General features: G+C 44.4%; 1 protein-coding gene across 9 annotated transcripts in view; it reads right to left on the bottom strand.

Annotated features, from left to right (window-relative positions):
* Window positions 1-27,116, bottom strand: part of CHD5 (chromodomain helicase DNA binding protein 5) — a 277,373-nt gene that overhangs the window by 65,797 nt on the left and 184,460 nt on the right. For all 9 annotated transcript variants that reach the window (XM_073656702.1, XM_073656704.1, XM_073656701.1 and 6 more), the window contains exons 12-17: window positions 19,312-19,443; window positions 18,322-18,427; window positions 18,052-18,243; window positions 12,604-12,804; window positions 11,075-11,212; window positions 9,826-9,947 (exon numbers count right to left, since the gene is read on the bottom strand). In XM_073656702.1, coding sequence (XP_073512803.1) covers window positions 9,826-9,947; window positions 11,075-11,212; window positions 12,604-12,804; window positions 18,052-18,243; window positions 18,322-18,427; window positions 19,312-19,443 — 891 coding nt within the window. The remainder of the gene's footprint in view (window positions 1-9,825; window positions 9,948-11,074; window positions 11,213-12,603; window positions 12,805-18,051; window positions 18,244-18,321; window positions 18,428-19,311; window positions 19,444-27,116) is intronic.

Below are 27,116 nucleotides of genomic sequence, written 5' to 3'. Positions count from 1 at the left end.
TGCATAGAACACATTTTCCATTCCTGTTAAGCCACACGCCTCCATTTACATAAATTGCATGAACCCGTGTAAAATCCAATTTGTGATTCTCAGTACGAAACATTTTTTTTACATTTAAGCCAAAAATTCATGCAAATGATTTATGCAAAAAAAATGCTCATGCAGGAAGGCTATAATCAATATGCGTTCCCTGTGACTCATCACCGCTCTCCCCCAGAACAGGCGAATCCTTCCCACCTATGAATTATTCATGAGTTAGATTTTTCCACTGTTGGAAACAACTGATCCTAATGATGTTGACAAGACCGGAGCCGGTGTGACAGCAGCCAGCCATGAAACAAAGGAAGAAAGAAACTCACGGAGGCCAAAAATACAGGCAAAACCCGTGGGGAGACGTCCATATTGCAGTCAGGTTAAAACAACCGGCATCTGTTCAATGTCACGCTGCAGATTTGTTGACTTTATACTTTCGGTTACACTGAATATAGAGAACTTTATATGTCAAGTATAGAAGTAATAACACTGATCCACCGGCATTCCCACCCTGAACTCACCAGCATTCCCACCGGCGTTCCCACCCCGAAACCACCGGCATTTCCACACTGAACCCACCGGCATTCCCACCCCGAACGCACCAGCGTTCCCACCCCGAACCCACCGGCATTCCCACCCCGAACCCACCAGCATTCCCACCCCGAACCCACCAGCATTCCTACCCCGAACCCACCAGCATTCCCACTCGCGTTCCCACCCCGAACCCACTGGTATTCCCACCCTGAACCCACCAGCATTCCCACCCTGAACTCACCCGCATTTCCACCCCGAACCCACCGGAATCCCCACCCAGAAACCACCGGCATTTCCACACTGAAGCCACCGGCACTCCCACCCCGAACCCACCGGCATTCCCACACTCAACTTACCGACATTTCCACCCCGAACCCACCGGTATTCCCACCCGAACCCCCCGACTTTTCCCCATTGTTGTGTCCACTTATTTATTTTGTTGGGGTTGGTTAACAACAATACATGGTCACTTTGTATTTGGGAAATATATCATAAAGACAAGTTGAATATGCAAAATGGAAAATTTTAAAGAATTTTATGGTGGTGGTATAGAATAATAATAATAGTAATAATATAGAATAATGATAATGAAATATTACTTTGACGCATAGCGGTAGTTCACTTTATGGATAATTGGATTATTTAACACTTTTTTTGTGACCATTGAGGGGGGTCGGAGCTCATGGCACATATACATCAACAAGTAGGCAATTAAAGGGGACTATTTTTTATTTTTACTACAGGCCTAAAAACTAAAAGGCAGGTAGTTGCTACCAGCCTGTTGTGCCCGGCGACGATCTGTGCCAACACACAGTGGTCACTAACCACTCCTACATCGGATTCCGCTAATTTCACATCGACAGATCAGCGGCTTCTCTTCCGCTCTGCTCTGTGGATGGGGTGTGACTGCCAATGTCATGGTCATTGACAGCTGACTCCCTGCTGCCTAATTGCGGGGAGCCGGCAGTCAATCAGCATGACATCAGTGGACACGCCCCATCGACAGAGCAGCTGTATATATCCAGTAGATCTCTATATGTACTGCAGTGTAGATGGATATATATATGGTTGAACCCTCAGGTAAGGACATTGAACATGTTTGATGAAGAGTGTCAGTAAGGGCTGACATTCATCAATGAGATAACTATGTTTCCCACTGTTCTGTAATGTCCTGTGCTCCATGCTATCCGCCATTAGATGACCCAGGGCTATTAAAGAAAAGCTGGTTTCCCCAACCTGACACATCCTAATGAAGATAGCATTATGAGTGTAGGGGTGTTACTGGGGTCCTTCGGGAGTAGAAAAAAATTGAAGAAAGAAAAAAATGTCATAACAAATAAATTCCTAAATTCCTTTAAAGAGGATGTAAGGATTTATTCATAAAAAAAAAATTCTTTCTTTCCATTTATGAAGAATCTCTTTAAGCATAGGGTCCTTCTCTGCCATAACATGTCTGCAGGTATTATCATTGTGTAACTGCTTGATATTTATTAATGGCCGCTTTGGAAATGTTAACATATTGTTTGGATGGCATTTGCTTATTTAGTTATGCATTCTATCTAATATATTCCAACATATGATATCATTTGGCAAATTTGAGCAGAATAGTGCTTGTTTCAGTGGGGAACTTTTTACTGTTTTTATGGGGTTTTAGTGCATCCTGTTGTGGTGTCTGTCATTTGTATGTTTGGAATGGAGCGTGTCAAGATGCTGTTGTCTGACAACCCAGGACCAGGGGCTCCTACCCTGTTCCCAACGATAGGGACGACCTAGTGTCACGCCAGGTGTGGGAAAGACTTTGTGCAACACAAAGGGAAAAGGGAAAGGGAGCCCAGACCCTAGGGAAAGGGGTAAGGGGAGACCTCCTAGTCTGGTCTAGTGTCACCCTGTCTCAACTACCGTTCCTATATTGCCTCTTCAGCAATCGCCGCACGCGTGCCTCGCCCTATCTTTCCCTGGCATATGGCTAAGACTAGGGAAGGGAGGAGATGAGCACTAATCGATCTCCACTAGACTCTATAGACAACAAGGGTAGACAAACAGGGGGGAGTTGCTTAGCTTTAGACGACTCCAGACAAATGCGCACACAGTCTCAAGCTCCACAGAGGATGAAGTACTGCTCTTGCTAAAGCCTCACAAGTAGTAATGAATATCGCCGGCACCTCCCTCTCAGACACACCAGGTATTTATACACCCAGGCCAAGGAGCTAATTAGCCAGAGGGAGGTAGCCGCTGGGTCCTAGAGACAGACAGCCTCTAAAAAGATGTCTGCAATACCAAGCGTAGAGATCTCCTGCAACCAACTGCAGGGCGACTGTCTGTCATCTCTTTTTTTTTTTTTTAAACCAATTATTTTTATTTAGGTTTCAAAAATTTTACAGCAAACAGTTATCAATATACATATAACAATTCACATAACGTGTAATAATACAGTCAAAACCCTCTCCCCCCTCCCCCCTCCCGCCAATACTCCTTATGCCGGGCATACCTGGGAACATTGACAATCATATTACCGCCATCCATGCGGACCATATTTTCCCAAATGTTCTCTCTCCATGCCTCCGCCTATAAATGCTTTCCTCTAAATGTATTACCGTACGTGTCTGAGCAATAAATTCCCTCCTAGTGGGGGGTTCCGAATCTGTCCATTTTCGTGCTATTAGTTTGCGTGCCACATATAGCAATCGCGCTATCGCCACTTTGTAATGTTCTGAGACAGGTATTCCATCCACCTCCCCCAAAACACACAGCACCGGGTTTCTGTCAATTGTACATGTATAAGCCCTCTCAATTTTGCTGACAACGAACAACCAATAAGCCACCAACCGTGGGCATGACCATAGCATGTGTAGCAGTCCGGCCTGGTCCGTGCCACATCTAGGGCAATTGGAATCTCCCCTCAAGCCCGCCTTGTACAGGCGCAGCGGTGTTTTGTATGTCCTATGTATTATGTATAATTGGGAAATCCGTGCCTGCTCGCTTAAAGAGATCTTCGGGACATATTCTAGAATCGCCTCCCATTGTTCTGTTGTGAGGGTACCCACCTCCCTTTCCCATTTACTCTTTGCAATGAGGTGATTCCCCCCCAGATAGGAGTGCAGTAGGTCATGATATAAGCTCGATATGACTCCCCTCGTCCCTCCCTTCATACACACAAAGTCTAGTACAATGTCACCCTGAACCGTCATGTCTCCCAATCCACACTGTGCCCTCCAAGCATGTCGAAGCCTATAGTATTGAAATCCCCATACCAAAGGCAAATCAAATTCTTCTCTCAATTTCTCAAAGGTCTTCAGGTCCGTTCCACTCTGCAGCTGGCACACATATCTCACTCCTTGCGCCTTCCAATTGCCCATTTGACACAGCTTATTAAGTTCCGGCAGATGTTCATTGCCCAACACCGGTGAGTACTTAGTCAGCCCGTCCACCCCCCTGATCTTTTTAATAGTGTCCCATACCTTCTGAGTCAAGCCTAAGGTAGGATATATTGCTCCCAATTTCTTAAAGGTACCATCCTCTAACGCCTGGACCAGTGGGCGTCTCCCCGACACATGTACCAGCACCCGGCAAGCTGCCCCTCCACAATCGGGCTCTCTCCATCCCCTGACATGCTGGCCTTGTACTGCCAAGAAATAGACCCAGGGATTGGGAGCGGCCAATCCTCCCTCCTCCTTCCCATTTTGCAGCGTTCCCAATTTAATCCTTGCCTGCCTCTTGCCCCATATCAAGGATCTGAAGATAGAATCAATACCCTGAAACCGTTTTTTTTGGTAGCCATATCGGTGAGTTGTGCAAAACGTACATTAGTTGTGGCATAAGGACCATCTTAATCAGGTTAGTTCTACCCGTCACCGCCAAAGCCAATTGGCACCATGCGCCTATTTTCTTTTTAAATTTCTCTAGCAGAGGAACTAAATTCAGATCCGTGAATCGTGTCAATGGAAGCGCCACCCATATCCCAAGGTATTTAAATTGTGAAACCAGCTGGAGCTGCTTCCCCCTCTCATCTATCTCCTCCGCTTTTATTGGTCTATCTACAGCCATGACATAAGACTTGTGCCAGTTTATCTCCAGTCCCGAAATGCTCCCAAATTGTTTAATTACATCCATCGTGCACCCCAATGTCTCTCCTGCATTTTCCAGAAATAACAGGATGTCATCGGCATACAGTGATATTTTTTCTTCCAGCCTCCCAAATTTAAATCCGACCACTCCTCTCTCAGCTCTTATTTTGGCCGCCAGGGGCTCCACAGCCACCGCAAACAATAGCGGGGACAGCGGGCACCCCTGCCTTGTGCCCCTATGTAAGTCAAACATCCCGGACCGTTCACCATTCACCTTAACTACCGCCCTTGGGGATGAGTACAATAACTTCACCCAGGCCATGAATGCGGGGCCAAATCCCATTATTTCCATGATTTTCCATAAATATTCCCATTCCACGCTATCAAATGCTTTCCTAGCGTCCAACGACATCACTATTCTCCCGCCACCATTATCAGCAGGCAGCTGCATATTAAGAAATAATCTTCTCAAGTTAACAGCCGTGGAGCGGTTGGGCATAAAGCCCGACTGGTCCTCGTGAATAACAGTATGCGCAACCCCGGTGAGCCGGGTGGCCAGGATCTTAGCGAGTATTTTGACATCCGTTGTCAACAACGATATGGGCCTATACGACTCCGCATCCATGGGGTCTTTCCCCTCCTTTGGCAGAACCACTATCACCGCTTCCTCCATTGATCTCGGTAACGCCCCCTTCTCCAAAGCCTCATCAAACACAGATTTCAATTTTGGGGCTAGCAGTTCCACCAGCTCCCTGTACACCTCCCCAGGTAGACCATCAGCACCCGGTGATTTGTTATTGGGCATAGACAGAATTGCACATTCCACCTCCTCCACACTCACAGGTTCATCCAACCTTAACCTATCTTCCTCAGACAATTTAGACAGTGAGATGCCCTCCAAGAATTCCTCTACGGCCCCCTCTGTGTCCCGTACTCTTGAATTGTACAGTGCCATGTAATATTCCTTAAAGACCTCCAATATGTCCTTTGTGTCTGTCAGAGTCGTCCCCGCTTGGTCTCTCAACCTGTACACCCTGGAAGACTCCCTCTGTGCCGCAGATATCACCGCCAACAAGCGACCCACTCTCTCTCCTTCCTCAAAGAATTGGGCTTGCTGAAATGCCCTTTTCCTCTCGGCTTGCATCATGTGCAGTTTATTAACTGCCTCCTGTGCCAATTTTAGTCTATTGTGAGCTACACTCGTTGGCGCCAAAATCATGTCTGCCTCTGCCCTTGTCAAGTCATCCTTTATTTGTTGATCTGCCAATTTAGTTTTGGTCTTACACCGTGAGATCTCACTTATAAAGAGTCCCCTCGTAAATGCCTTCATAGCCTCCCACACCACTGTAGCCTCAGCACTCCCTTCATTAACTTGGAAGAAGTGCTCTAGTTCTTTGGTTATGCCACCCATATCCACCACTTTAAGCCACGTCGGGTGAAGACGCCAACCTCCCCTCTGACCCTGAGCAGATCCCACTAGAAGCGTGACAACCATAGGACTATGATCCGATAGAGTCCTCTGTAGGTATTCCACCTCCCCCACCATCCCATCCATAGCAGTATCCCCAAAAGCCAGGTCTATCCTTGACAGTGTTCCGTGTGTAGCCGAGTGACACGAGAAGGTCCTCTTACCCTCATTTCGTACTCTCCACAGATCCACCAGCCCCAGCTCCCCCACGTAGGTGCCAAATGCAGTCATTCCGTCCCGTCCAGCTTCCATACCTGCCGGACGTACTTTATCCCAGTGATCATTCATGGTGTTGTTAACATCTCCCATAATCAACATCGGAGCCTCCCCCCATCTGGCCGTCAAGTCCATTACTGCTTGAAGTTCCTTTTTAGAATAAGGTGGAGGGATATATAAAGCCACTAAAATCATTTTGTGTCCATACAATCTGCACGCAATCCATACATACTGCCCTTCACTGTCTATTTGCACTGCCAGCTCTTCATAATGAGCGTTTTTGTGTATTAGGACTGACACCCCCCTGGAGTACGAGGAATAAGTAGAATGATATGTCTTTAACATCCACCCTCTCGATAGCCAGTGCCTAGTATCTCTAGTGAGATGGGTCTCCTGTAAGCACGCAATCATAGGATCACAAGATCTGATGTGATTCAGAACTGCTGCCCTCTTAATCCTGTCAGATATACCACGTACATTCCAACTTAAAATCCGAACCGTACGGTTACTCATTGTGCATTAGAAAAAACAATCCACCATCATCAAGTAACATCTTTCCATTTTGTTCCCCAGCATACCAGGTCAAACAGCATAAGCAACCCCATTTTCCCGCAAATCCAACCCATCCACCCCCCCCCCCACCCCCTCCCCCCACCCTTCTCTTGTCACTCTCTTCCCAACGTGAGAGTGGGAGCTCAAAGAACCTGAGCAACATCGTAGTATACCGCATATCAACATGCGCCGTGTCCTCCTCCAGCATTGGCAGTCTCTCCACCACATAATCAATAGTATGCATAGTCCCGAACCATTAATCAAACAAATTAACTATAAAACGTAGATCCCAGCGGGGGTTTCTCCCCCTCCTCTGCGGTTTCACAGAGCAATGTAGAACCACAACCCTGTCCAGTAGTCAGGATAGCAGGGTCGTGTATTCACCGTGCCGAGTCCTCAGCTTCTCTCAATTTGCTCCGGTTCCGCTCCAACCACGAAGCGGCCTCTACCGGTGACGGGAAAAAATTGACCTTTCCAAAGGCTTCCACTCTTAATTTAGCAGGATAAATTGTAGAGTATTTCACATTCAAAGAGCGAAGCTGTTTCTTCACTTCACCATACCGTAGCCGCAGCTTTTGCACCTCAGCCGAGTAATCCGGGTATATTTCAATGCGTTTGCCCTCCAGGGTGAGATCTGTCAATTTTCTGGCCTTACGTAAAATAGTGTCCCGGTCTCTGCAGTTCAGGATTCTGGCTAACATCGTACGAGGGCCCTCTCCAGGCACTGGGGGTCTCATGGGCACACGATGGGCACGCTCCACAGCAAACACCCTCGACAGGATATTAGACCCAAACTTTCCCAGCAGCCAGGTTTCAACAAAGGTCGTGGGGTCAGCACCCTCAGCTCTTTCAGGGATGCCCACAATACGCAAATTGTTCCTGCGTGACCGGTTTTCCAGGTCATCGTTTTTATTAGCCACTACCGTGATCCTCTGAGTGTGCTGTTGTTGCGTCTTTTGCACTGAGGTTAAATGATCTTCTGTTACGCCAACTCTGCCCTCCACCTCAGTCAATCTGGCTGTAACTTTCTGCATAGAAGCCTCAATGCCTCCCATGTCGGCTTTCAGACCATTCACCTGCTTTGTCAGAGCAGTTAAAGCAGTCTTGCAGCATAAGACAGCCTGGAATACATCTCGCAGAGTCGGCTCTGCCTCATCTGAACTTTCAGCTGCCAGCACAGTGTCACCATCCCCCTCCTCCTGCTGTACATTATGTAGCACAGGCATCTCCTCACCGTCTTCCTCCTCATCTCCATGCTTCTCACTGCCTTCACTTCCTTCTTCATCTGCCTCCATGCCCCTCGCATACCTGTGCAGCCGTGCTGAAGCCTCCAGCCTCCGTGCATAGGCTGTGTTCCTCCTTCCCGCCTCTTCCTCTGTCTCGGTGCCATCTTGGGCTGAGGCACTGCTGCAGGCCCCGGCATCCTTCTGCCTTTTGCGGCCCATGTTGGTCTCTCTGAGTCTGGCAGAAGCTCGCCTCTGACTCCCGGGACCCTCAGACAGCAGTTCCTGATAAGGGATTTGGCTGATTCGGGCTCTGTGCAGGATAATTGAAGCTAATGGTGGTGGAGAGGCACTGCCACCCGACCTCTCACATCAAGAGCTAGGCCACGCCCCGTCTGTCATCTCTGATACACCCGTGACACCTAGCTACCCCTGTTCCCAAGATTACTTCTGATGGTGAAGATGCTGGGGCCATGTACCTTGCTGCATTCCTGAATCAGCCTTTATCTGTCCCCTCCTCCACCCAGGGAAGTGGGGAGGAATAGTGTATGTAAATACACAAACCAGACAAACAAGGAAGGATGTACAGGGATAAAATAAAATACCAAACACACAAAATAGCACTCACAGACAACAGAGGGAAACACCGAAGGGATTAGGAAAGTCAACAAAAATAGAAGACGAAGGGACTATGCACACATCCAAAACACCAAGCAACAGTCACAGAACAACTCTCCTTAAACATCTCAACTGAACACTGAATCCTCCACTCCTCACCAGGCAGGACAAGACTTAACACTGGCAATCCTGATTGCCAGAGCAGAGACTATATAGGAGAGGGGAGTGGCTGATACTGCACAGCTGAAGGAAGCTACAGAAACTCAATGAAGATAAGTTTAACTCCTCCACTGCTGAAAGAAACCAGCACCATTTAATAAGAGGGATAAGCGCTTCTACTCAATGCAGGAGTACGTGAACTCAGACGCTGCGGTCTTCTGGCTCCTCTCTGTCGCGGTAAACCCGTGATAGAGCGGTGGCGCACTATCTCGACCTCCACTCTCATTAATTATCTATGGGGCTGCCGGAGAAAACAGAGCACAGCGTTTGGCAGCCTCATAGACAACGAATCAAGAGGATATCGAGCATATACACTTCTGCTTTATTCAGTACGGGGCCCTCAGAGATCAAAAAGGTATCTGCTTCCCTATGAATATGGTATAATTTACTATTCTGGGAATATCCCTTCAATGTGTCTGTATACAGTATGACACATATTGGACTGTTTCAGACTATGTAGATATACAGTACAACTCATTGACATGGGAAATGGTAATATCCAGTTATTAACTTACTTAATTCTTTCCAGAGGTGTGAAAGAGGAACGGCACAATACAAAGTGCTAAGAAGGGATGCTTTGGATTTTTATTTGATGGGAATACAAACATTTACTAAAATAGACAATACTAAATAATGGAATACAATACTAAATAATGGCAGGGTAGTCCCATCATGACACCCCCTTTTGCATTTTGCTTTATTAGCACACTTGCATTGTTGCGCTGGGTTTCTGAATTTCAGTTCCAGCAACAGTAAAAGTTGAATATTCTATATGGATTTTGTCTTACACTTCTAAACCTCGTACTTCATTAATGGCCAGTAAAAAGAATAGCCTAAAGCGACAATATATACTTAGCTACATGGATATCTGCATCACAAAGTCACAACTAACACTTACTTGAATCTTTCAGGGGTGAGGAAGTTGAGAAGGTGGAATAGTTCCTCCAGGTTATTCTGCAGCGGGGTTCCAGTTAGCAGCAGTTTGTAGTCAATCTTGTAGCTATTTAATACCCTAAAGAACTTGGAAAAGAAAGTTATGTGGTGGCAGTCCAGAGAAGAAAAAGCCATTGGTAGGGCATGTGCACACGGGGTGGACCGGTCACTTCTCTGCATTCAAAACTTGAAAGAAGTTAAAAAATGAAGGAACATTTGCACAGCAATGTCGTTTTGACAGTGCTGTGCATCGGTTCGTTATTTCTAATGTTTATTGAGTGCTTTTTCAGGTGGGCTGCAGGTGGTGGGATCCGCCTGAAAAAGCTGCTGTGTGCACATCCCCTTAAGGTGGCTAGCGCTAGCACACCGGTATACTTGCACTGTTAACCAAACGCTCACTGCCCATGTTTGAGTCTCCATCATTCTTTCAGCCTGTTTTACAGAAAAAAATGAATTCATATGCAATAGGCAGAAGTTGTTTTTCTTTAATCTCTCTTTTTTTGTCATCTGCCATTTTTAAGTAAAACAGGCAGGGGTGACTGAGCGTTGGAAGGTCACTGGTGTGCGATGATGAGCTGAGCAAATCAATGGCAGAGGACAATAAGCCATATCTTATCATGTGTAATGAAAACATAACCAGGGCAATATTTTAAAGGGGTTATCCAGGACTATATTAATTTTTTACTGTGGACCTAAGGACTAACAGGCAGGTAGTTGCTAACTAACGGCCTGTTGTGACCAGTGCAGATCTCTGCTGGCACGGAGTAGCGATTCTGCAGCTTGATGTCATGTCGACAGTGCAGCGGTTTCTCTTCCGCTCTGCTCTGTTGATGGGGCGTGACTGCCGATGTGGTGCTGATTGACAGCCAGCTCCCTGCTGCCTAGCTGCGGGGAGCCCATTGTCAATCAGAATGTCAAGCCCCATTGACAGAGCAGCCCAGAAGTAGAAGAGCTGCTCCTTTGAAGTGGAGCAGCAAAATCGTGGGCAGGAGCAGTCAGTGACTGCTCTGAGCCAGCATCAACTAGAAAATGTAGGAAGTTGATAACTAGTTAATTTTTTGGCTTATTGTAAAAAAAAACAAAAAACATTTCTTCCTGGACAATCCCTTTAAAGACCTTGTATCACATCATACAATACCTACTCTCTGTAGAAGTGGAAGCATTTTTCTTTAATACTAATGTTTCAGCCCAAAAGGAGGAGCATAATAACTTACTTTTGATTGGTTGTTTTTCAGTCGGTGAGCCTCATCCACCACAAGACATGCCCATTCAATGGAGCCCAGAACAGCGTGGTCAATGGTGATGAGCTCGTATGATGTGAGGAGCACGTGGAATTTTATTTGAGCTTCTTTCTATATAAAAAAAATTAAATGTTAAGCATCATGTTAGTATAGTACAGATTTCTGCGTTTTTTTCCCTTTAAAGCCAACAATGAAAGTTAATGTATTTTCACGAGGACTGGAGCATAAAAATTGCCTTCAAGGGGTTCTCCGGTGAAAACAAGTTACCGGCTATCCTATAGATAAGCGATAACTTATAGATCAGCGGGGTTCTGAGTGTTGGGACCACACTAATCGGCAGAACAAGGCACTTTAATCCTCGTTAGAATGGAGTGGCAGTGGGTTTGCTTGACTGCTAGTCCATACATTCTCTATGGAGCTGCAATGAATGGAGTAGCAGTTGGGCCTGTGCACTGTCGAAAAAAGCAATTCTGCCAATCCGACATCCACCGATCTATAAATTATCCCCTATCTATAGGATAGGTGATAACTCATTTTTACCAGAAAACTCCTTTAACTGTTCAATATGCTCATACAGCCAGAATGGATTCCTCCCAACTTTATTATAAACATGCAAGCTCAACCCAACCGAGCTTGCATGTTTATCCAACTGCCAGACCCTCAGTCACCAATCCACAATGGGAACAAAGGATCAGCATGATACACTCAAAATATATAACCTTTAGATGGGATACCCCCATACACATTTATCTAATATGTATGGCCAACTTTAAAAGTGTTAGTAAAAGTAGGTGTCCAGTTTAGCAAACCTACACAAGGGTCCCACTTTTTGACAGTGACGGTGATCAATGAGTGGAACAAGCTGCCACGAGAGGTGGTGAGTTCTTCATCAATGGAGGTCTTCACACAGAGGCTGGACAGACATCTGTCTGAGATGGTTTAGTGAATCCTGCATTGAGCAGGGGGTTGGACAAGAGGACCCTGGAGGCCCCTTCCATTTTTAACATTCTAGCATTCTATGGAGGACTCAGTCCACCAAGACAACACAAAGATTTCAACAGGAACCGTGTAATGCTTTCATTCCCCTGAGGTGGCGTTGCAGGATAATTGAATACTTATTGACAAGTTCTCGTGGGGATGCAATGTATATTGGTAGTAATTCCGAACACTCAAAAAGTGCAAGCACTAATCTGTTCATACTTGTCGAGAAAAAAGTGACCCTTCGCTGGTCGCACTCTTAATTGGAGGTCAAGCCCTCAGCCTAGGAACTTCATAGTAGTGGAACATACATTGCCCCTATTTCAAAATAATGGGGAGCAGGATCCCCACCTTGATGGGTTCCAAGTGGAAAATGACTACTAGATCCATTTCTATGAGTTGATGTTGAGAGAAAACCTCTTCATGGATAAATGATTTCCGACTGGGCATTTTATATGATATATATTCCACCTGCTGTGGGTGGACACAGGGCTGTCTAAAAAGTATCATGACTCCGTTCTTACTTTCATTCGAAACACCTTCTTCCCACTTCTGATTGCGTTGTCCTCAAAGGAGAATTCATTCTCTCTGATGACGGCACGACTGTCCTTATCGCCAGTGTAAGTCACAACGTAAAACTCCGGTGCCCACATTTCAAACTCACGTTCCCAGTTGATGATTGTGGACAAGGGAGCACTGACCAGATACGGACCTTTGGAATGACCCTAATGGAGAACAATCAGAAAAGAGTATATTATCATAGATGACAGAAATGACCTCTAAGGCCTCGATTTATAAAAGAAATTTAGACAGAATTTCGACCAACCTAAGAGGCTAAGGACAAGCTGAAGAACATGACCATGAGTGGTGTCTGACAGATCTACTACTCTCACATAAAAATGGAGCACCATGGTCTTCACTGTGTGACGGAGATGGGTCCACACCAGGGGAAGTAATCGAGGTTTCTTGCATGCTCTACTTGGTCTACTATTTGCCTTATTCAGCTTTTTTTGCAATATTAATACCATGCACTGTCCCCGAAGACACTCCATCCCCCTGTCAATTATTTTAAGAAAACACCATCTGCCATTGTGATATTTTTCTTTGTAATTTGAATTAAAAAAAAATAAAAAGAGGGAGAAAAAGTCAGACGCAACATCTGTCAGTGCCGGGATGGTCAGGCGTGGGACTGAGCAAACAATCTGTGTTTGTCTCACAGGGTGCACTGATTTAATGAGGACTTTTTATTAAAGCAAACACTGCATTGTTTGTCCTGTCTGTAATTCTGCACTTTTCACTGTACTATGCATGCAGCGGAGGACCGCCATTAATAAGCTGAAGACTTAGAGCCTCAAGAAGTCTAGGGCAGTCATCGGTATCAGTTTTGATGACAACATATGTTGTAATTATTCTATTTAGATTTATTAAAGGAGACCTGTGACCACTCATCTGTTTTTAAGAAATACTTAAATTCTACAAGAAATAACAATTATGGAGCATCTTTTCTCATAACTCCGCGTTTTGCGGTTCCTCTGTTATTCCTCCTGAATATTCATGTGAAAGGGGTGTGTCCCTACAGTCTGAGAGAGTGGGTGCTGATTGGACAATGTCAGGGGTGTGTCCCTACACATTCTGAGAGAGTGGGTGCTGATTGGACAATGTCAGAGGTATGTTCCTACACAGTCTGAGACAGTGGGTGCTGATTGGAGAATGTCAGGGGTGTGACGCCACACAGTCTGAGAGAGTGTGTGCTGATTGGACAATGTCAGGGGTGTGTCCCTACATAGGCTGAGGCAGTGTGCGCTGATTGGACAATGTCAGGGGTGTGTCCCTACACAGTCTGAGAGAGTGGGTGCTGATTGGACAATGTCAGAGGTGTGTCCCTACACAGTCTGAGACAGTGTGCGCTAATTGGACAATGTCAGGGGTGTGTCCCTACACAGTTTGAGACAGTAGGCGCTGATTGGGCAATGTCATGGGTGTGTCCCTACACACTCTGAGAGAGTGGGTGCTGATTGGACAATGTCAGGGGTGTGTCCCCACACAGTGTGCGAGTGGGTGCTGATTGGACAATGTCAGGGGTGTGTCCCCACACAGTGTGCGAGTGGGTGCTGATTGGACAATGTCAGGGGTGTGCAGGGACACACCCCTAACTAGTATCAACCAGCTGTCAAATTATTCATACATTTCCAGGAGGGACTACAGGAGAACGGCACAATGTAGAGGTGTAAGAAAAGGTGTCCTAACGTTGGTATTTTTTTAATGTAGAATACAAGTATTTACTAATTATTATTATGTCAATTATTTCATGAATTTCCTGAAATAATTTAAAAAAAATTGACGTGGGGCTTCGCACTATATTTGTGTCCAGCCAGGTACAGCAGGCAGGAACGGGCTGCCCCCAACCACCAGCTGCCTATTTGTACCTGGTTGGACACAACAATATAGGGAAGCCCTTTTTTTCTTAATTATTTCATGAATTTCATGAAATCATTTAAAAAAAAAACAACGTGGAGCTTCTCCCTATTTTTGTGTCCAGCCAGGTACAACTAGGCAGCTGGGGGATGGAATCTGCAGCGCAGGGAGGCCCAAGCTTTCTGCCCCCCCCCCCCCCCCCCGCTGCAAATTGCAGTCCGCAGCCACCCCGGAAAATGGTGCGTTCATAGAAGCTGGATGCTGTACCTGGCTGGCATACAAAAATATGGCGAAGCCCACGTCAAAAGTTTTGGGAAAAATTAATTAAAAAATAAATAATAATTTAGGGACTGCATCTTTATTAACTCCTCAAATGTCATTTAGTGTTAAAATAAAGGATTTATTTTTAAAAAAATTGATGTGGGGCTTCGCCCTATATTTGTGTCCAGCCAGGTACAGCAGGCAGGAACGGGCTGCCCCCAACCACCAGCTGCCTATTTGTACCTGGTTGGACACAACAATATAGGGAAGCCCTTTTTTTCTTAATTATTCCATGAATTTCATGAAATAATTAAAAAAAAAAATGCGTGGGGCTTCGCCCTATTTTTGTGCCCAGCCAGGTACAACTAGGCAGCTGGGGGCTGGAATCTGCAGCGCAGGGAGACCCAAGCTTTCTGGGCCCCACCCGCTGCAAATTGCAGTCCGCAGCCACCCCGGAAAATGGCGCGTTCATAGAAGCGCCATCTTCTGGCGCTGTACCCAACTCATCCAGGGCCCTGATGCGGTGGCTCACTGGGTAATAAAGGGGTTAGGGCCAGCTTGGCATTAACAGCTGGCCCTAAGCCCAAAATTCATGGGGTCACGCCAATATTAGACATGACCACCATGAATTTCTAGTAAAGTATTTAAAAAAAACACAACACCCAGAAAAAAGTCCTTTAATTGAAATAAACACACAATTCTTTATTGTTCTAAATTAAACCATACTTACAGTCATGCCCATTCCAGCTGAAGCCAACGATCCCCTGCAATAAAAGAAAAATAATAAACCAACATCATCCTTACCTTTCCATGGCTCCCACGACAGCTTCAGCTCTGCTACATCGAGATGACAGGCTGGACCGCAGCAGAACGCTGCCATCCAGCCTGTCATCCCGCAGACACTGAGAAGGGCAGGCATGCTTGCGCTCCTCAGTGCCTCGCTGTGACGGCATAAAGATGAGCCGAGTTCATGTCCAATGAACTCAGCTCACCTAATGCACGTCACTGACAGCGTGGGAAAATTCTCCTGCACTCAGCGCTTCAGCGTGAGAATTTTCCCACGCTGTCAGTGACGTGCATGAGGCGAGTTGAGTTCATTGGACATGACCTCACCTCATGTATGTCACTGACAGCGTGGGAGAATTCTCACGCTGAAGCGCTGAGTGCAGGAGAATTTTCCCACGCTGTCAGTGACGTGCATGAGGTGAGCTGAGTTCATTGTCGGCTCATCTGGATGCCGTCACAGCCAGACACTGAGGAGCGCAAGCATGCCTACGCTTCTCAGTGTCCGCGGGATGACAGGCTGGATGGCAGCTTTCTGCTGCGGTCCAGCCTGTCATCTCGATGTAGCAGAGCTGGAGCCATCGTGGGAACCATGGAAAGGTAAGGATGATGTTGGTTTATTATTTTTCTTTTATTGCAGGAGATCGTTGGCTTCAGCTGGAATGGGCATGGTTGTAAGTATGGTTTAATTTAGAACAATAAAGAATTGTGTGTTTATTTCAATTAAAGGACTTTATTCTGGGTGTTTGTGTTTTTTTTTTAACTTTGACTATGGGGTTAGTAATGGGGGCGTCTTATAGACGCCTCTCCATTACTAACCTGGGCTTGATGTCAGCTGGCATTATAAGCTGACATCAACCCCAACCCTATTACCCCACTGCCACCGCTACAGGGCAGTGGGAAGAGCGAGGCTAAGTGCCAGAATTGGCGCATCCTATGGATGCGCCATTTCTGGGGCGGCTGACGGCTGGTGTTTCTAGCCTGGGAGGGGGCCAATATTCATGGCACCCTTCCTGGGCTATTAATATCAGCCCCCAGCTGTCTGCCTAGCCTTTGCTAGCTATTAAATTAGGGGTGACCCCACGTTATTTTTTGGGGGGGGTTCCCCCATTTAAATAGCTAGTAAAGGCTAGGTATTCAGCTGGGGGCTGATATTAGTAGCCTGGGAAGCTCCATGGGTATTACCCCCTTCCCAGGCTTCAAACATCTGCCCCAGCTGTCTGCTTAACCTCCGCTAGAGCCTAAAATTAAGGGGAACCCCAAGCCAATTTTTTTTTAAATAAATCCTTTATTTTAACACTAAATGACAAGTACAGTAATCAACACTATCACTGTACTTCATATATATGTGACTGACATGTTTCTATCTATCTAATCTATGTGTGATTTTCTATTCTGTCTGTTATAAATTGTCGGGTACAGATGCTGAATTGCCGGCCGGCTTTTTTAAAGAGACGGTGCATGAAAACACTAATATTTTTTTAAATAAATCCTTTACACTAAATGACAACAAGTACAGTAAGCAACACTGTCACTGTGCTTCTTATATATGTGACTGACATGTTTCTATCTATCTAATCTATGTGTGATGCTCTATTCTTTCTGTTATAAATTGTCGGGTACCGCTGCTGAATTGCCGGCCGGCTTTTTTAAAGAGACGGTGCACGAAAACACTATTATTTTTTTAAATAAATCCTTTACACTAAATGACAAGTACAGTAACCAACACTGTCACTGTACTTCTTATACATGTGACTGACATGTTTCTATCTATCTAATCTATGTGTGAAGCTCTATTCTTTCTGTTGTAAATTGTCGGGTACCGGTGTATGCCGCTGATGAATTGCCGGCTTTTCATGTCATTTTACATTATTCTTAGTTGTTTTACTTCATGTAGAATTAACCTACAAGGAAAGAAAGGGTTTATTTTCATTCCGATATTTGTGTCCCATTGACTTGCATTGGTTTCCGGTATCGGAATCGGCGATATCCGATACTTTTTGGGTATCGGCCCGATCCAATCCGATACGATATTTCCTGATATCGGAAGGTATCGCTCAACACTAGTGTCAATCCATATCCTTAAAGGGGTTGTCCAGTAAGAACAAATTATCGCCAATCTATGGGACTGGTGATAACGTGTGGATCGGTGGGGACCCGCACTGATCAACAAAATGTCCATTCATTCCCTATGGGGTTGCCGAGCTGTGCTCTCATTTTTTTTAAGGCAGCCCCATAGAATATGAATGGAGTGGCAGCCGAACATCCAACTTGCTGGTCCATTTTGTAATGGAGATAAAAAATTGCCCATTCTAGCAATTAATGCGGGTCTCATTGGTCAGCTACCCATCGATCAGTAAGTTATCAATGGACAATCCCTTTAAAATCGGACCATTCCCACCTTCTTATGGCCTCCGTGGTCCTCCATCAGTGGAGTAGAAACTGCAGAGAATCCAGACATCCAGATTCTCAAGCTGTCAACATGATTTCCATGCTCTAGATAAAAAGCGTACCTCTTTGTATAAGGAGTATAGGAACACAATAGTTTGAACAGTCTTTCCGAGACCCATCTCGTCCGCCAGGATGGTGTCTGTGCCCTGCGTCCACGAGAACCTCAGCCAGTTCAGTCCTTCCAATTGATACGGGTGTAACGTACCGCCGGTGGCGTTGATGTACCATGGCTGCTTATCGAACTTAACTGTCGGCTGCGAGAAGAAAACACAAGACTTGTGAGAGTCGGATAATGAGTAAAGACTGCGCTCAAAGGATTATCTTGTAATTACATCAACTATTGGAGCTAAAGGAGGTTTTTCCGAAGCTTCTTCCTTTGATTTCCTACTTCTCTTAAATTGGCTAGGAGTTCTGGATTCTTCTCCCAACATCAACTCTCTGCAAAGGATCACACAACATGGAGCGATTAAAAGTCAGAATTACATGGGATTGGACATGTGAAGATCGTCGAAGTGGTTACATACTGTACACACCGCACGTTTCTTTATTAGTAAAAGCCTTGCATGACTTGACAGCTGCTGCAAAGATTTTCTAAAAAGGAATATCTTCCATTAAACGCTATTTTCTGTAATTTTTTTGTGTATCTTTAAAGCTACGTTTTATGAAAACTTCACTAGAGGGAGCTCACTGCATCTATTTTAGATTTAGAGCTCCTACACTGAGCTCCCTCTAGTGGTGACTGTAGACTTCCCAAATAATATGTATAACCCTAAGACTATACAATTTTAGATTGTCAAGACTGGCATTGATTTATTTATATGAGTACTCCCATCTCATACATTAATCTACAGCAGATGTGGGATCTCTCTCGAGATCAGGAGCCATGACTCACGCTGCTGTCAATGGAGAGGTGGGCGTAATTTCCATTCCCATAGATATGCCATAAATGTACAAGATGGAAATACCCCTTAAGGCTAAGGACACCTCCAAAGTATTCAAAGGGAAGAAGAACCCAAGAAGGAAGAGTCATTTTTCAGAAAAGTCACGGGTCTGCGTTAGTTGGGTCTGGAACTGCTTACTCAGAACTCTTCTTTGGCTTCTTGGAGGAACATTTTGTGGGTCCAAATAATCCTTAGTGCTCAATGCAACAACTAAGGTTCATGACTCCAACGTACAAGAGAAGACAGGAGCATCGCTTAGTCGTGGGCCATCAAAAACCCTATATAGATGTAGTGATCTTGGCTCTGGGGCTTGGAAAGCCTAGCTATGGCTCTCCTCCCAGTCTGCTGACATCTTTAGGATTTCTTGCATTACGCTGATACCTGTGATCCCAGAATGCTTGTTTCAGAGCTTCATATTCGGGAATGTCAATGTCGTCGATTTCCCACGTGCACTGGTCATAGGGTAGGTCCTTCCACTTAATCAGATAATGGACATCTCCCTTCTTATCAAAGCTGCAAGTGACATATACACAATAACTATCATTGTAGGACACCAGAATTATCCAGCATGATACCATATACAACCCACAGAACATTCATGGCTTCTTCCTACACATGCTGACCATTCGTGTGCCACTTATCCGACACATGCATCTGGACCCTGCGGACACCAGGGCCCCTGTGCAAGAGCAAAATATGGCCCCTCTGCAGCCCAAAAGCTCACCATAATGCACACTTCCACCTGCTTTGGAAGTGGTAGTGGCCCCCTTACCTCTCGGGCCCCAGGTTGCATCAATGATATGTCCGCCCCTGCATCTAGTGTTCACCTGTAGCCTGCACTATGGAGGGGCTTGCATTTACGTGAACAGATTTCCGCTGTCACGAGATCCATTTTTATTTACCGTAATTAAATTAATGGTGGCACAGGCAGAAGAAAAAGGTTTATGGTAAGAGAAAAATGCCTAAAGTGCAGAACAAAATCTGCAGAAACTAGTCAAGGGCCCCAGAGGGGCAATACAAAGTCTGCGTATAGTAAATCCAGGCATGAAACGCTAATCTGGAACGTCTCACTGGGTGCCGAAACGGGTTATTATTTCATTTCTGTAATAAATATTCACATTTGTAGGTCTGCTATATTATTCATATTAAAACAGCGACACATAGGAGGAAAAAGGAAAAGCAAATGCTATTAATTCTTCTTTTCCTTAAAGGGGTTGTCCACCTTTGGGGAATTATCTTTAACTTAAATGCATGTAATTAGGGCTAAAAATCATTTTTGCAATTGTGTTTCATTAAAAAAATATTTTTGACCAATTTGCCTTCTATAGCTTTTGTATTGCACTGTCTATACTGGCTGAATAATGAGTTAACTGAGAATCCATCAGTGAGCAACTTTTCATCTTTTTTTTTTTTTTTTAACTCCTCGAAGCTGATTTATGATCTCATCAAAGTTAAATGCGCAGGGAAACAAAGACGGCAAAAGCAGAATGGTGCAAAATCTAATTATAAAATTGATTTTTAGCCCTAAATACATGCATTTAGGTAAAAAAAAATTGTGGACAACCCCTTTTAAGGGATTGTATTATCAGAATGCGGGTTACTCGCTCCCCGAAAGATAGCTGATTTTGCAAGAGAAATCCCAGTACTACATCATGGCTAGCGGATGAATGTCTTTAGATGCACTCATCTTCCAGAGAGGACACTGCTTGCCCAAAGTGGCTCATCCTCGTGGGTAACAGGAGAAGGTCTTAGAGAGGACTTGTCATCAGGATTTTATACCCCAAACTGGTAGCATGTATGTAAAGGCGCTTTAATGCTGAGCAAATTCTTACCTTTCTTGTAGAAATCAATAGTTGGAATTATATTCTGATGTGCTGCAAGTGCAGTGGGTGGGACAATGCACTTGCAGCTCTCCTGCCCTCTCTGCCTATTCTCCCACCAGCTGACCCCAGTGTCTAGGTCACTCATGTTTCAGTGACCTGTTAGTCAGAGACAGGAGGCAGGCAGCAGGTGAGGAAAAGAGAGAGAGCAAGAGAGCTGCAAGTGCATTGCCCCGCCCACTGCACTTGCAGCACATTAGCATAAAATTTCAACTATGGATTTCTCTAAAACTGCAAAATAGATTTCTACAAAAAAGGTGAGGATTTACTCAGCATTAAAGTGCCTTTACATACATGCCACTCTTTGGAGTATATAATCCTGATGAGCAGTTCTCTTTAAGTTGAGGACTCCCCTTCTGTGATGTCCATAAGCTTTAATAGGACATATGGACAAGGGAGGTCATCATGATAGAAGCCCTTTTAAAAAAAAAACATGTTGTTACAGTCCCCATGAACAGTTTAGGACAACTTCACAAAAAAAAATATTGTTTTTGCAATCTCTTAAAGGGTTTGTTCACAGGGTCCCCATGTAATAAGCTAATCACAGGATGCCCCACTGCAGGTTCCTAGCAGTTATCTGTTATTGGTAGGTGTGAATGACAGTGAGTGTTACATTTCTCCATAGTGCCTCCGCAGGATAATCAAAGTATTACAACACTTCAATTGAAATCAATGAATAGCCCATGTACAAAGGAGACTATTTTTTTTTACAGTTGCTCTCCAAGGTCTCATATTTTGTGGAAGGAAAATCTTAAACTATTTTAGTTTAAATACACTTTTATATATGTCTAGTGCTGACTTCACGCCGTGTTTAAAGGAACAGCTTCCCATAAAATGTGACATTATTTGGGCCCAGGGAGAAAAATTATGTTGGATTTTATGGTGTGAGGTCACATCACGCTACAGACCTTTACATTTCAGACGCATAGGAGCAACATATAGGAGTAATCTGGGAAATATTATGTCTCTTTTGACAATAGCTGCAGGTACAAGAACAGCAAGTTATTACGTATTAGTTATAAAGGGAACCTGTCATGTTGAAAATGGTCTCTGATCTGCCGGCAGGAGGTTGGAGAAGGAGCTGATCAGATTGATAGACAATCTCTGTAGAAACAGACAATACTGTCTCCCTGTCTCTCTCTAAAGCAGAAATGTCAGACCAAGTACGGTACACACAAGGCCAAAATTAAAAACTTGGATAACTTTGATATTTATTAAAAAAAAAAAAGTTTAAAATTGAGGACTTTTTTCCTTATCAAATATAGTGATGAAACTTTTCAAATGGAATCAAACTTAAAGGCGTTGTGCCACGAACAAAGTACATTTTAATGAATAGATCTTAGAATAAAATAAAACTCAATCACAAATAAGGCATACTGGAATAATATACCGTAATATGGTATCTAAGAGCAGTAAAAAACATATGGCCCAATGGCCTAATTTAAATATGTAATAACAAAGGATAAAAAAACTTGAATTAATAAATAATACAGATAATAGAGTATGATGTCAACAAAAGTGCCCCCCAAACACAGGCTGATACCCACACAGTGAATTCATCCACAGTACCTTCCATATGTACGGTATAATGACCCTACTGTACCCCCAACAGCAAAGTATGGTGAACCCAACACATTATGATGCCACAACTGTGATCCCCACAAAGTCCTCTATAAAGTATAATGGGCCCCACATAGTCCTCCATACAAAATAATTGGCCCCACATAGTCCTCCATACAATATATTGGCCCCACATAGTACTCCATACAGAATAATGGGCCCCGCATAGTTCTTCATACAGTATAATGGGCCCCGCATAGTCCTCCATACCAAATAATTGGCCCCACATAGTCCTCCATATAGAATAATGGGCCACTTGATAGTCCTCCATACAGTATAATGGGCCCCACATAGTTCTCCATACAGTATAATGGGTCCTACTTAATCCGCTACACAGTATAATGGCCCAACATAGTCCTCCATACAATATAATGGGCCCCACATAGTCCTCCATACAGTATAATGGCCCCCACATAGTGCTCCATACAGTATAATGGCCCCCACATAGTGCTCCATACAGTATAATGGCCCCCACATAGTCCTCCATGCAGTATAATGGGCCCCACATAGTGCTCCATACAGTATAATGGCCCCCACATAGTCCTCCATGCAGTATAATGGGCCCCACATAGTTCTCAATACAGAATAATGGGCCCCACATAGTCCTCCATACGGTATAATGGGTGCCACTTAGTCCTCCATACAGTATAATGGCCCCACATAGTCCTCCATACAGAATAATGGCCCCACATAGTCTTCTATATAGTATAATGGGCCCCACATAGTCCTCCATACAGTATAATGGGCCCCACATAGTCCTCCATAAAGTAGAATGGGTCCCACTTAGTCCGCTACACAGTATAATGGCCCCACATAGCCCTCCATACAGAATAATGGCCCCACATAGTCCTCCATACAGTATAATGGGCACCACATAGTCCTCCATACAGTATAATGGGCCCCACATAGTTCTCCATACAGTATAATGGGCCCTACTTAATCCGCTACACAGTATAATGGCCCAACATAGTCCTCCATACAATATAATGGGCCCCACATAGTCCTCCATACAGTATAATGGCCCCCACATAGTGCTCCATACAGTATAATGGCCCCCACATAGTGCTCCATACAGTATAATGGGCCCCACATAGTCCTCCATACAGGATAATGGGCCCCACATAGTCCTCCATACAGGATAATGGCCCCCACATAGTGCTCCATACAGTATAATGGGCCCCAAATAGTCCTCCATAAAGTATAACGGCCCCACATAGTCCTCCATACAGTATAACGGCCCCACATACTCCTCCATGCAGTATAATGGGCCCCACATAGTTCTCCATACAGAATAATGGGCCCAACATAGTCCTCCATACAGTATAATGGGCCCCACATAGTCCTCCATACAGTATAATGGACCCCACATAGTCCTCCATACAGTAGAATGGGTCCCACTTAGTCCGCTACACAGTATAATGGCCCCATATAGCCCTCCATACAGAATAATGGCCCCACATAGTCCTCCATACAGTATAATGGGCACCACATAGTCCTCCATACAGTATAATGGGCCCCACATAGTCCTCCATACAGTATAATGGGTCCCACTTAGTCCGCTACACAGTATAATGGCCCCACATCGTCCCCAGCGTCGCGGGCCAAATATAATCACTCTAAGGGCCAGATTTGGGCTGCGGGCCAGAGTTTGACACATGAGCTCTAAAGGATGTAGACCCTCAAAGTACTGCTTCCTACCCTCTATTTGTAATGTTGCTTGCAAAAAAAGTACCGTCAACCTCATCTCTCATTAAAAATGAAGGAGGCATACACAGTACCTTCAACCTAGTCTCTCATTGTAAATGATACAGGCACAGACAGTACCGTCAACCTAGTCTCTCACTGCAAATAACACAAGCACACACAGTACCATCAACCTTCTCTCACCATAAATGATAGAGGCACAGACAGTATCTTCAACCATTTCTCTCACTGTAAATGATACAGGCACACACAGTACCATCAACCTTGTCTCTCAATGTAAATGAGGAGGCACAGACAGTACCATCAACCTTCTCTCTCACTGCAAATAACACAAGCACACACAGTACCATCAACCTTCTCTCACCATAAATGATGGAGGCACAAACAGTACCTTCAACCTTGTCTCGCACTGAAAATGATGTAGTCACAGACATTTCATAAACCTTGTCTCTCATTGTAAAATTATGTAAGTACAGACAGTACCATCAACCTTGTCTCTCACTGTAAATGTTGTAGGCACAGATAGTATCACCTCCTTGACTCTCTCGGTAAATGTTATAGGCACAAGCAGTTACATGAACCTTGTCTCTCACTGTAAACCATGTAGGCACAGAGGACCACCTTCCTATTTTTCTCTGTAAATGATGAATGCATATACAGTACTATCAATCTTGTCTCTCACTGTAAATTATAACGGCACAGACAGTACTAACAACCTTTTATTCTAATTGAAAATAATGTAGGTTCAGACAGTACAATCAACATTGTCTCTCACTCTAAATGATGTAGGCACAGACAGTATTACCTCCTTATCTATGTATGTAATATATGTAGGCACAGACAGTACCATCAGCCTTGTCTCTCACTGTAAATGATGTAATTACAAATAGAACTACCTTCACGCTTTTCTCTGAAAATGATGTCAGCACAGATAGTACTGCTGTCCTGCTTTTGCAAATTACATAGAAACAAATAGTACTGTCTGCCTGTAAATGTCAAGATGTCAGTACAACAAAAACTAATTATGAACCTTGAGGACCAATGCACCAAAGCCACAGAACCAGCAATTGTAAACGGTGATATAATTAGATATCAGCACACATTTTGGAGTATACAACCTTGTACGGGCAATGAAATAATGTGACATGTCATAATATACAAACATTTAAGTGTTGAGGAGAGCTATAGGCTCAAATACTTAATTAACCTCAAGACATAGGAGATTGAGAGAAAAGATCCACAAAGTGTATTACTTCACCATACATAAGGTTGTTTAGATCAAAAGATGGCTGCCATTTCCTGTTTCATCACACCATGCTCTGTTCTGGGAGGAAGCTGCATTCTATAGAAAGACTAACCCACCTTGACGAACTCATGGACTATGCCCCCTGATGACCACATGGACTATGCCCCCTGATGACCTCATGGACTATGCCCCCTGATGACCTCATGGACTACGCCCCCTGATGACCTCATGGACTATGCCCCCTGATGACCTCATGGATCACGCCCCCTGATGACCTCATGGACCACGCCCCCTGGACTAACCAATCAATACAGCTGGTTACTCACATTCTGGGCTAACCGAGCCCACATACAGTGTTTATATAAGTCTATGTTCGGGTTGAATAAAGACACTTGGAGCTGTGCCATAGCTGATCAAGGAGAGCTTACATCCGACGGTGTGTGTGTCTGATGTTATTCTTTCTTGCATGCACTTGATCATATCCATTAGGCCAGGAGCAGGCAACGAGTGAACATACCAAAGTGTTCACCCTAACATAAGCAAGAAACTGATGTCAAAAACTCCAAAAAATGGCAGAGGTAGGGTGGGTGGGACGGTAGTGAATCCAAGATAACACAAACAAATTAATGTTTTAGGTTCAGATAGTACTGCTTCCCTGTCTCTTCTGGTAAATGACATAGCATAGGTACAAAAAATACTGTGTCTCCTGGATATTAATATAGGTGCAGCTAATTCTGCTCCATATAAATTATGTAAGAACATATACACCCTTCTGTAAATGATATTGCTACAGATATTACTGTTTCCTGGTATCTCCCTGTAAAGGATATATGGTCAGATACAGTTAGGTCCATATATATTTGGACAGAGACAACATTTTTCTAATTTTGGTTCTAGACATTACCACAATGAATTTTAAACAAAACAATTCAGATGCACTTGAAGTTCAGATTTTCAGCTTTCATTTGAGGGTATCCACATTAAAATTGGATGAAGGGTTTAGGAGTTTCAGCTCTTTAACATGTGCTACCCTGTTTTTAAAGGGACCAAAAGTAATTGGACAGATTAAATAATTGTAAATAAAATGTTCATTTCTAGTACTTGGTTGAAAACCCTTCGTTGGCAATGACAGCCTGAAGTCTTGAACTCATGGACATCACCAGACGCTGTGTTTCCTCCTTTTTGATGCTCTGCCAGGCCTTCACTGCGGTGGTTTTCAGTTGCTGTTTGTTTGTGGGCCTTTCTGTCTGAAGTTTAGTCTTTAACAAGTGAAATGCATGCTCAATTGGGTTGAGATCAGGTAACTGACTTGGCCATTCAAGAATATTCCACTTCTTTGCTTTAATAAACTCCTGGGTTGCTTCTGCTTTATGTTTTGGGTCATTGTCCATCTGTAGTATGAAACGACGACCAATCAGTTTGGCTGCATTTGGCTGAATCTGAGCACACAGTATGGCTCTGAATACATCAGAATTCATTCGGCTGCTTCTGTCCTGTGTCACATCATCGATAAACACTAGTGACCCAGTGCCACTGGCAGCCATGCATGCCCAAGCCATCACACTGCCTCCACCGTGTTTCACAGATGATGTGGTATGCTCTGGATCATGAGCTGTACCACGCCTTCGCCATACTTTTCTCTTTCCATCATTCTGGTAGAGGTTGATCTTGGTTTCATCTGTCCAAAGAATGTTCTTCCAGAACTGTGCTGGCTTTTTAAGATGTTTTTTTTTAGC

The sequence above is a fragment of the Phyllobates terribilis genome, unplaced genomic scaffold (assembly GCF_046119375.1).
Source record: "Phyllobates terribilis strain yellow unplaced genomic scaffold, ASM4611937v1 Scaffold_12__6_contigs__length_324123572, whole genome shotgun sequence".
NCBI classification, from domain to species: domain Eukaryota; kingdom Metazoa; phylum Chordata; class Amphibia; order Anura; family Dendrobatidae; genus Phyllobates; species Phyllobates terribilis.
This window is presented reverse-complemented; position numbering and strand designations above follow the sequence as displayed.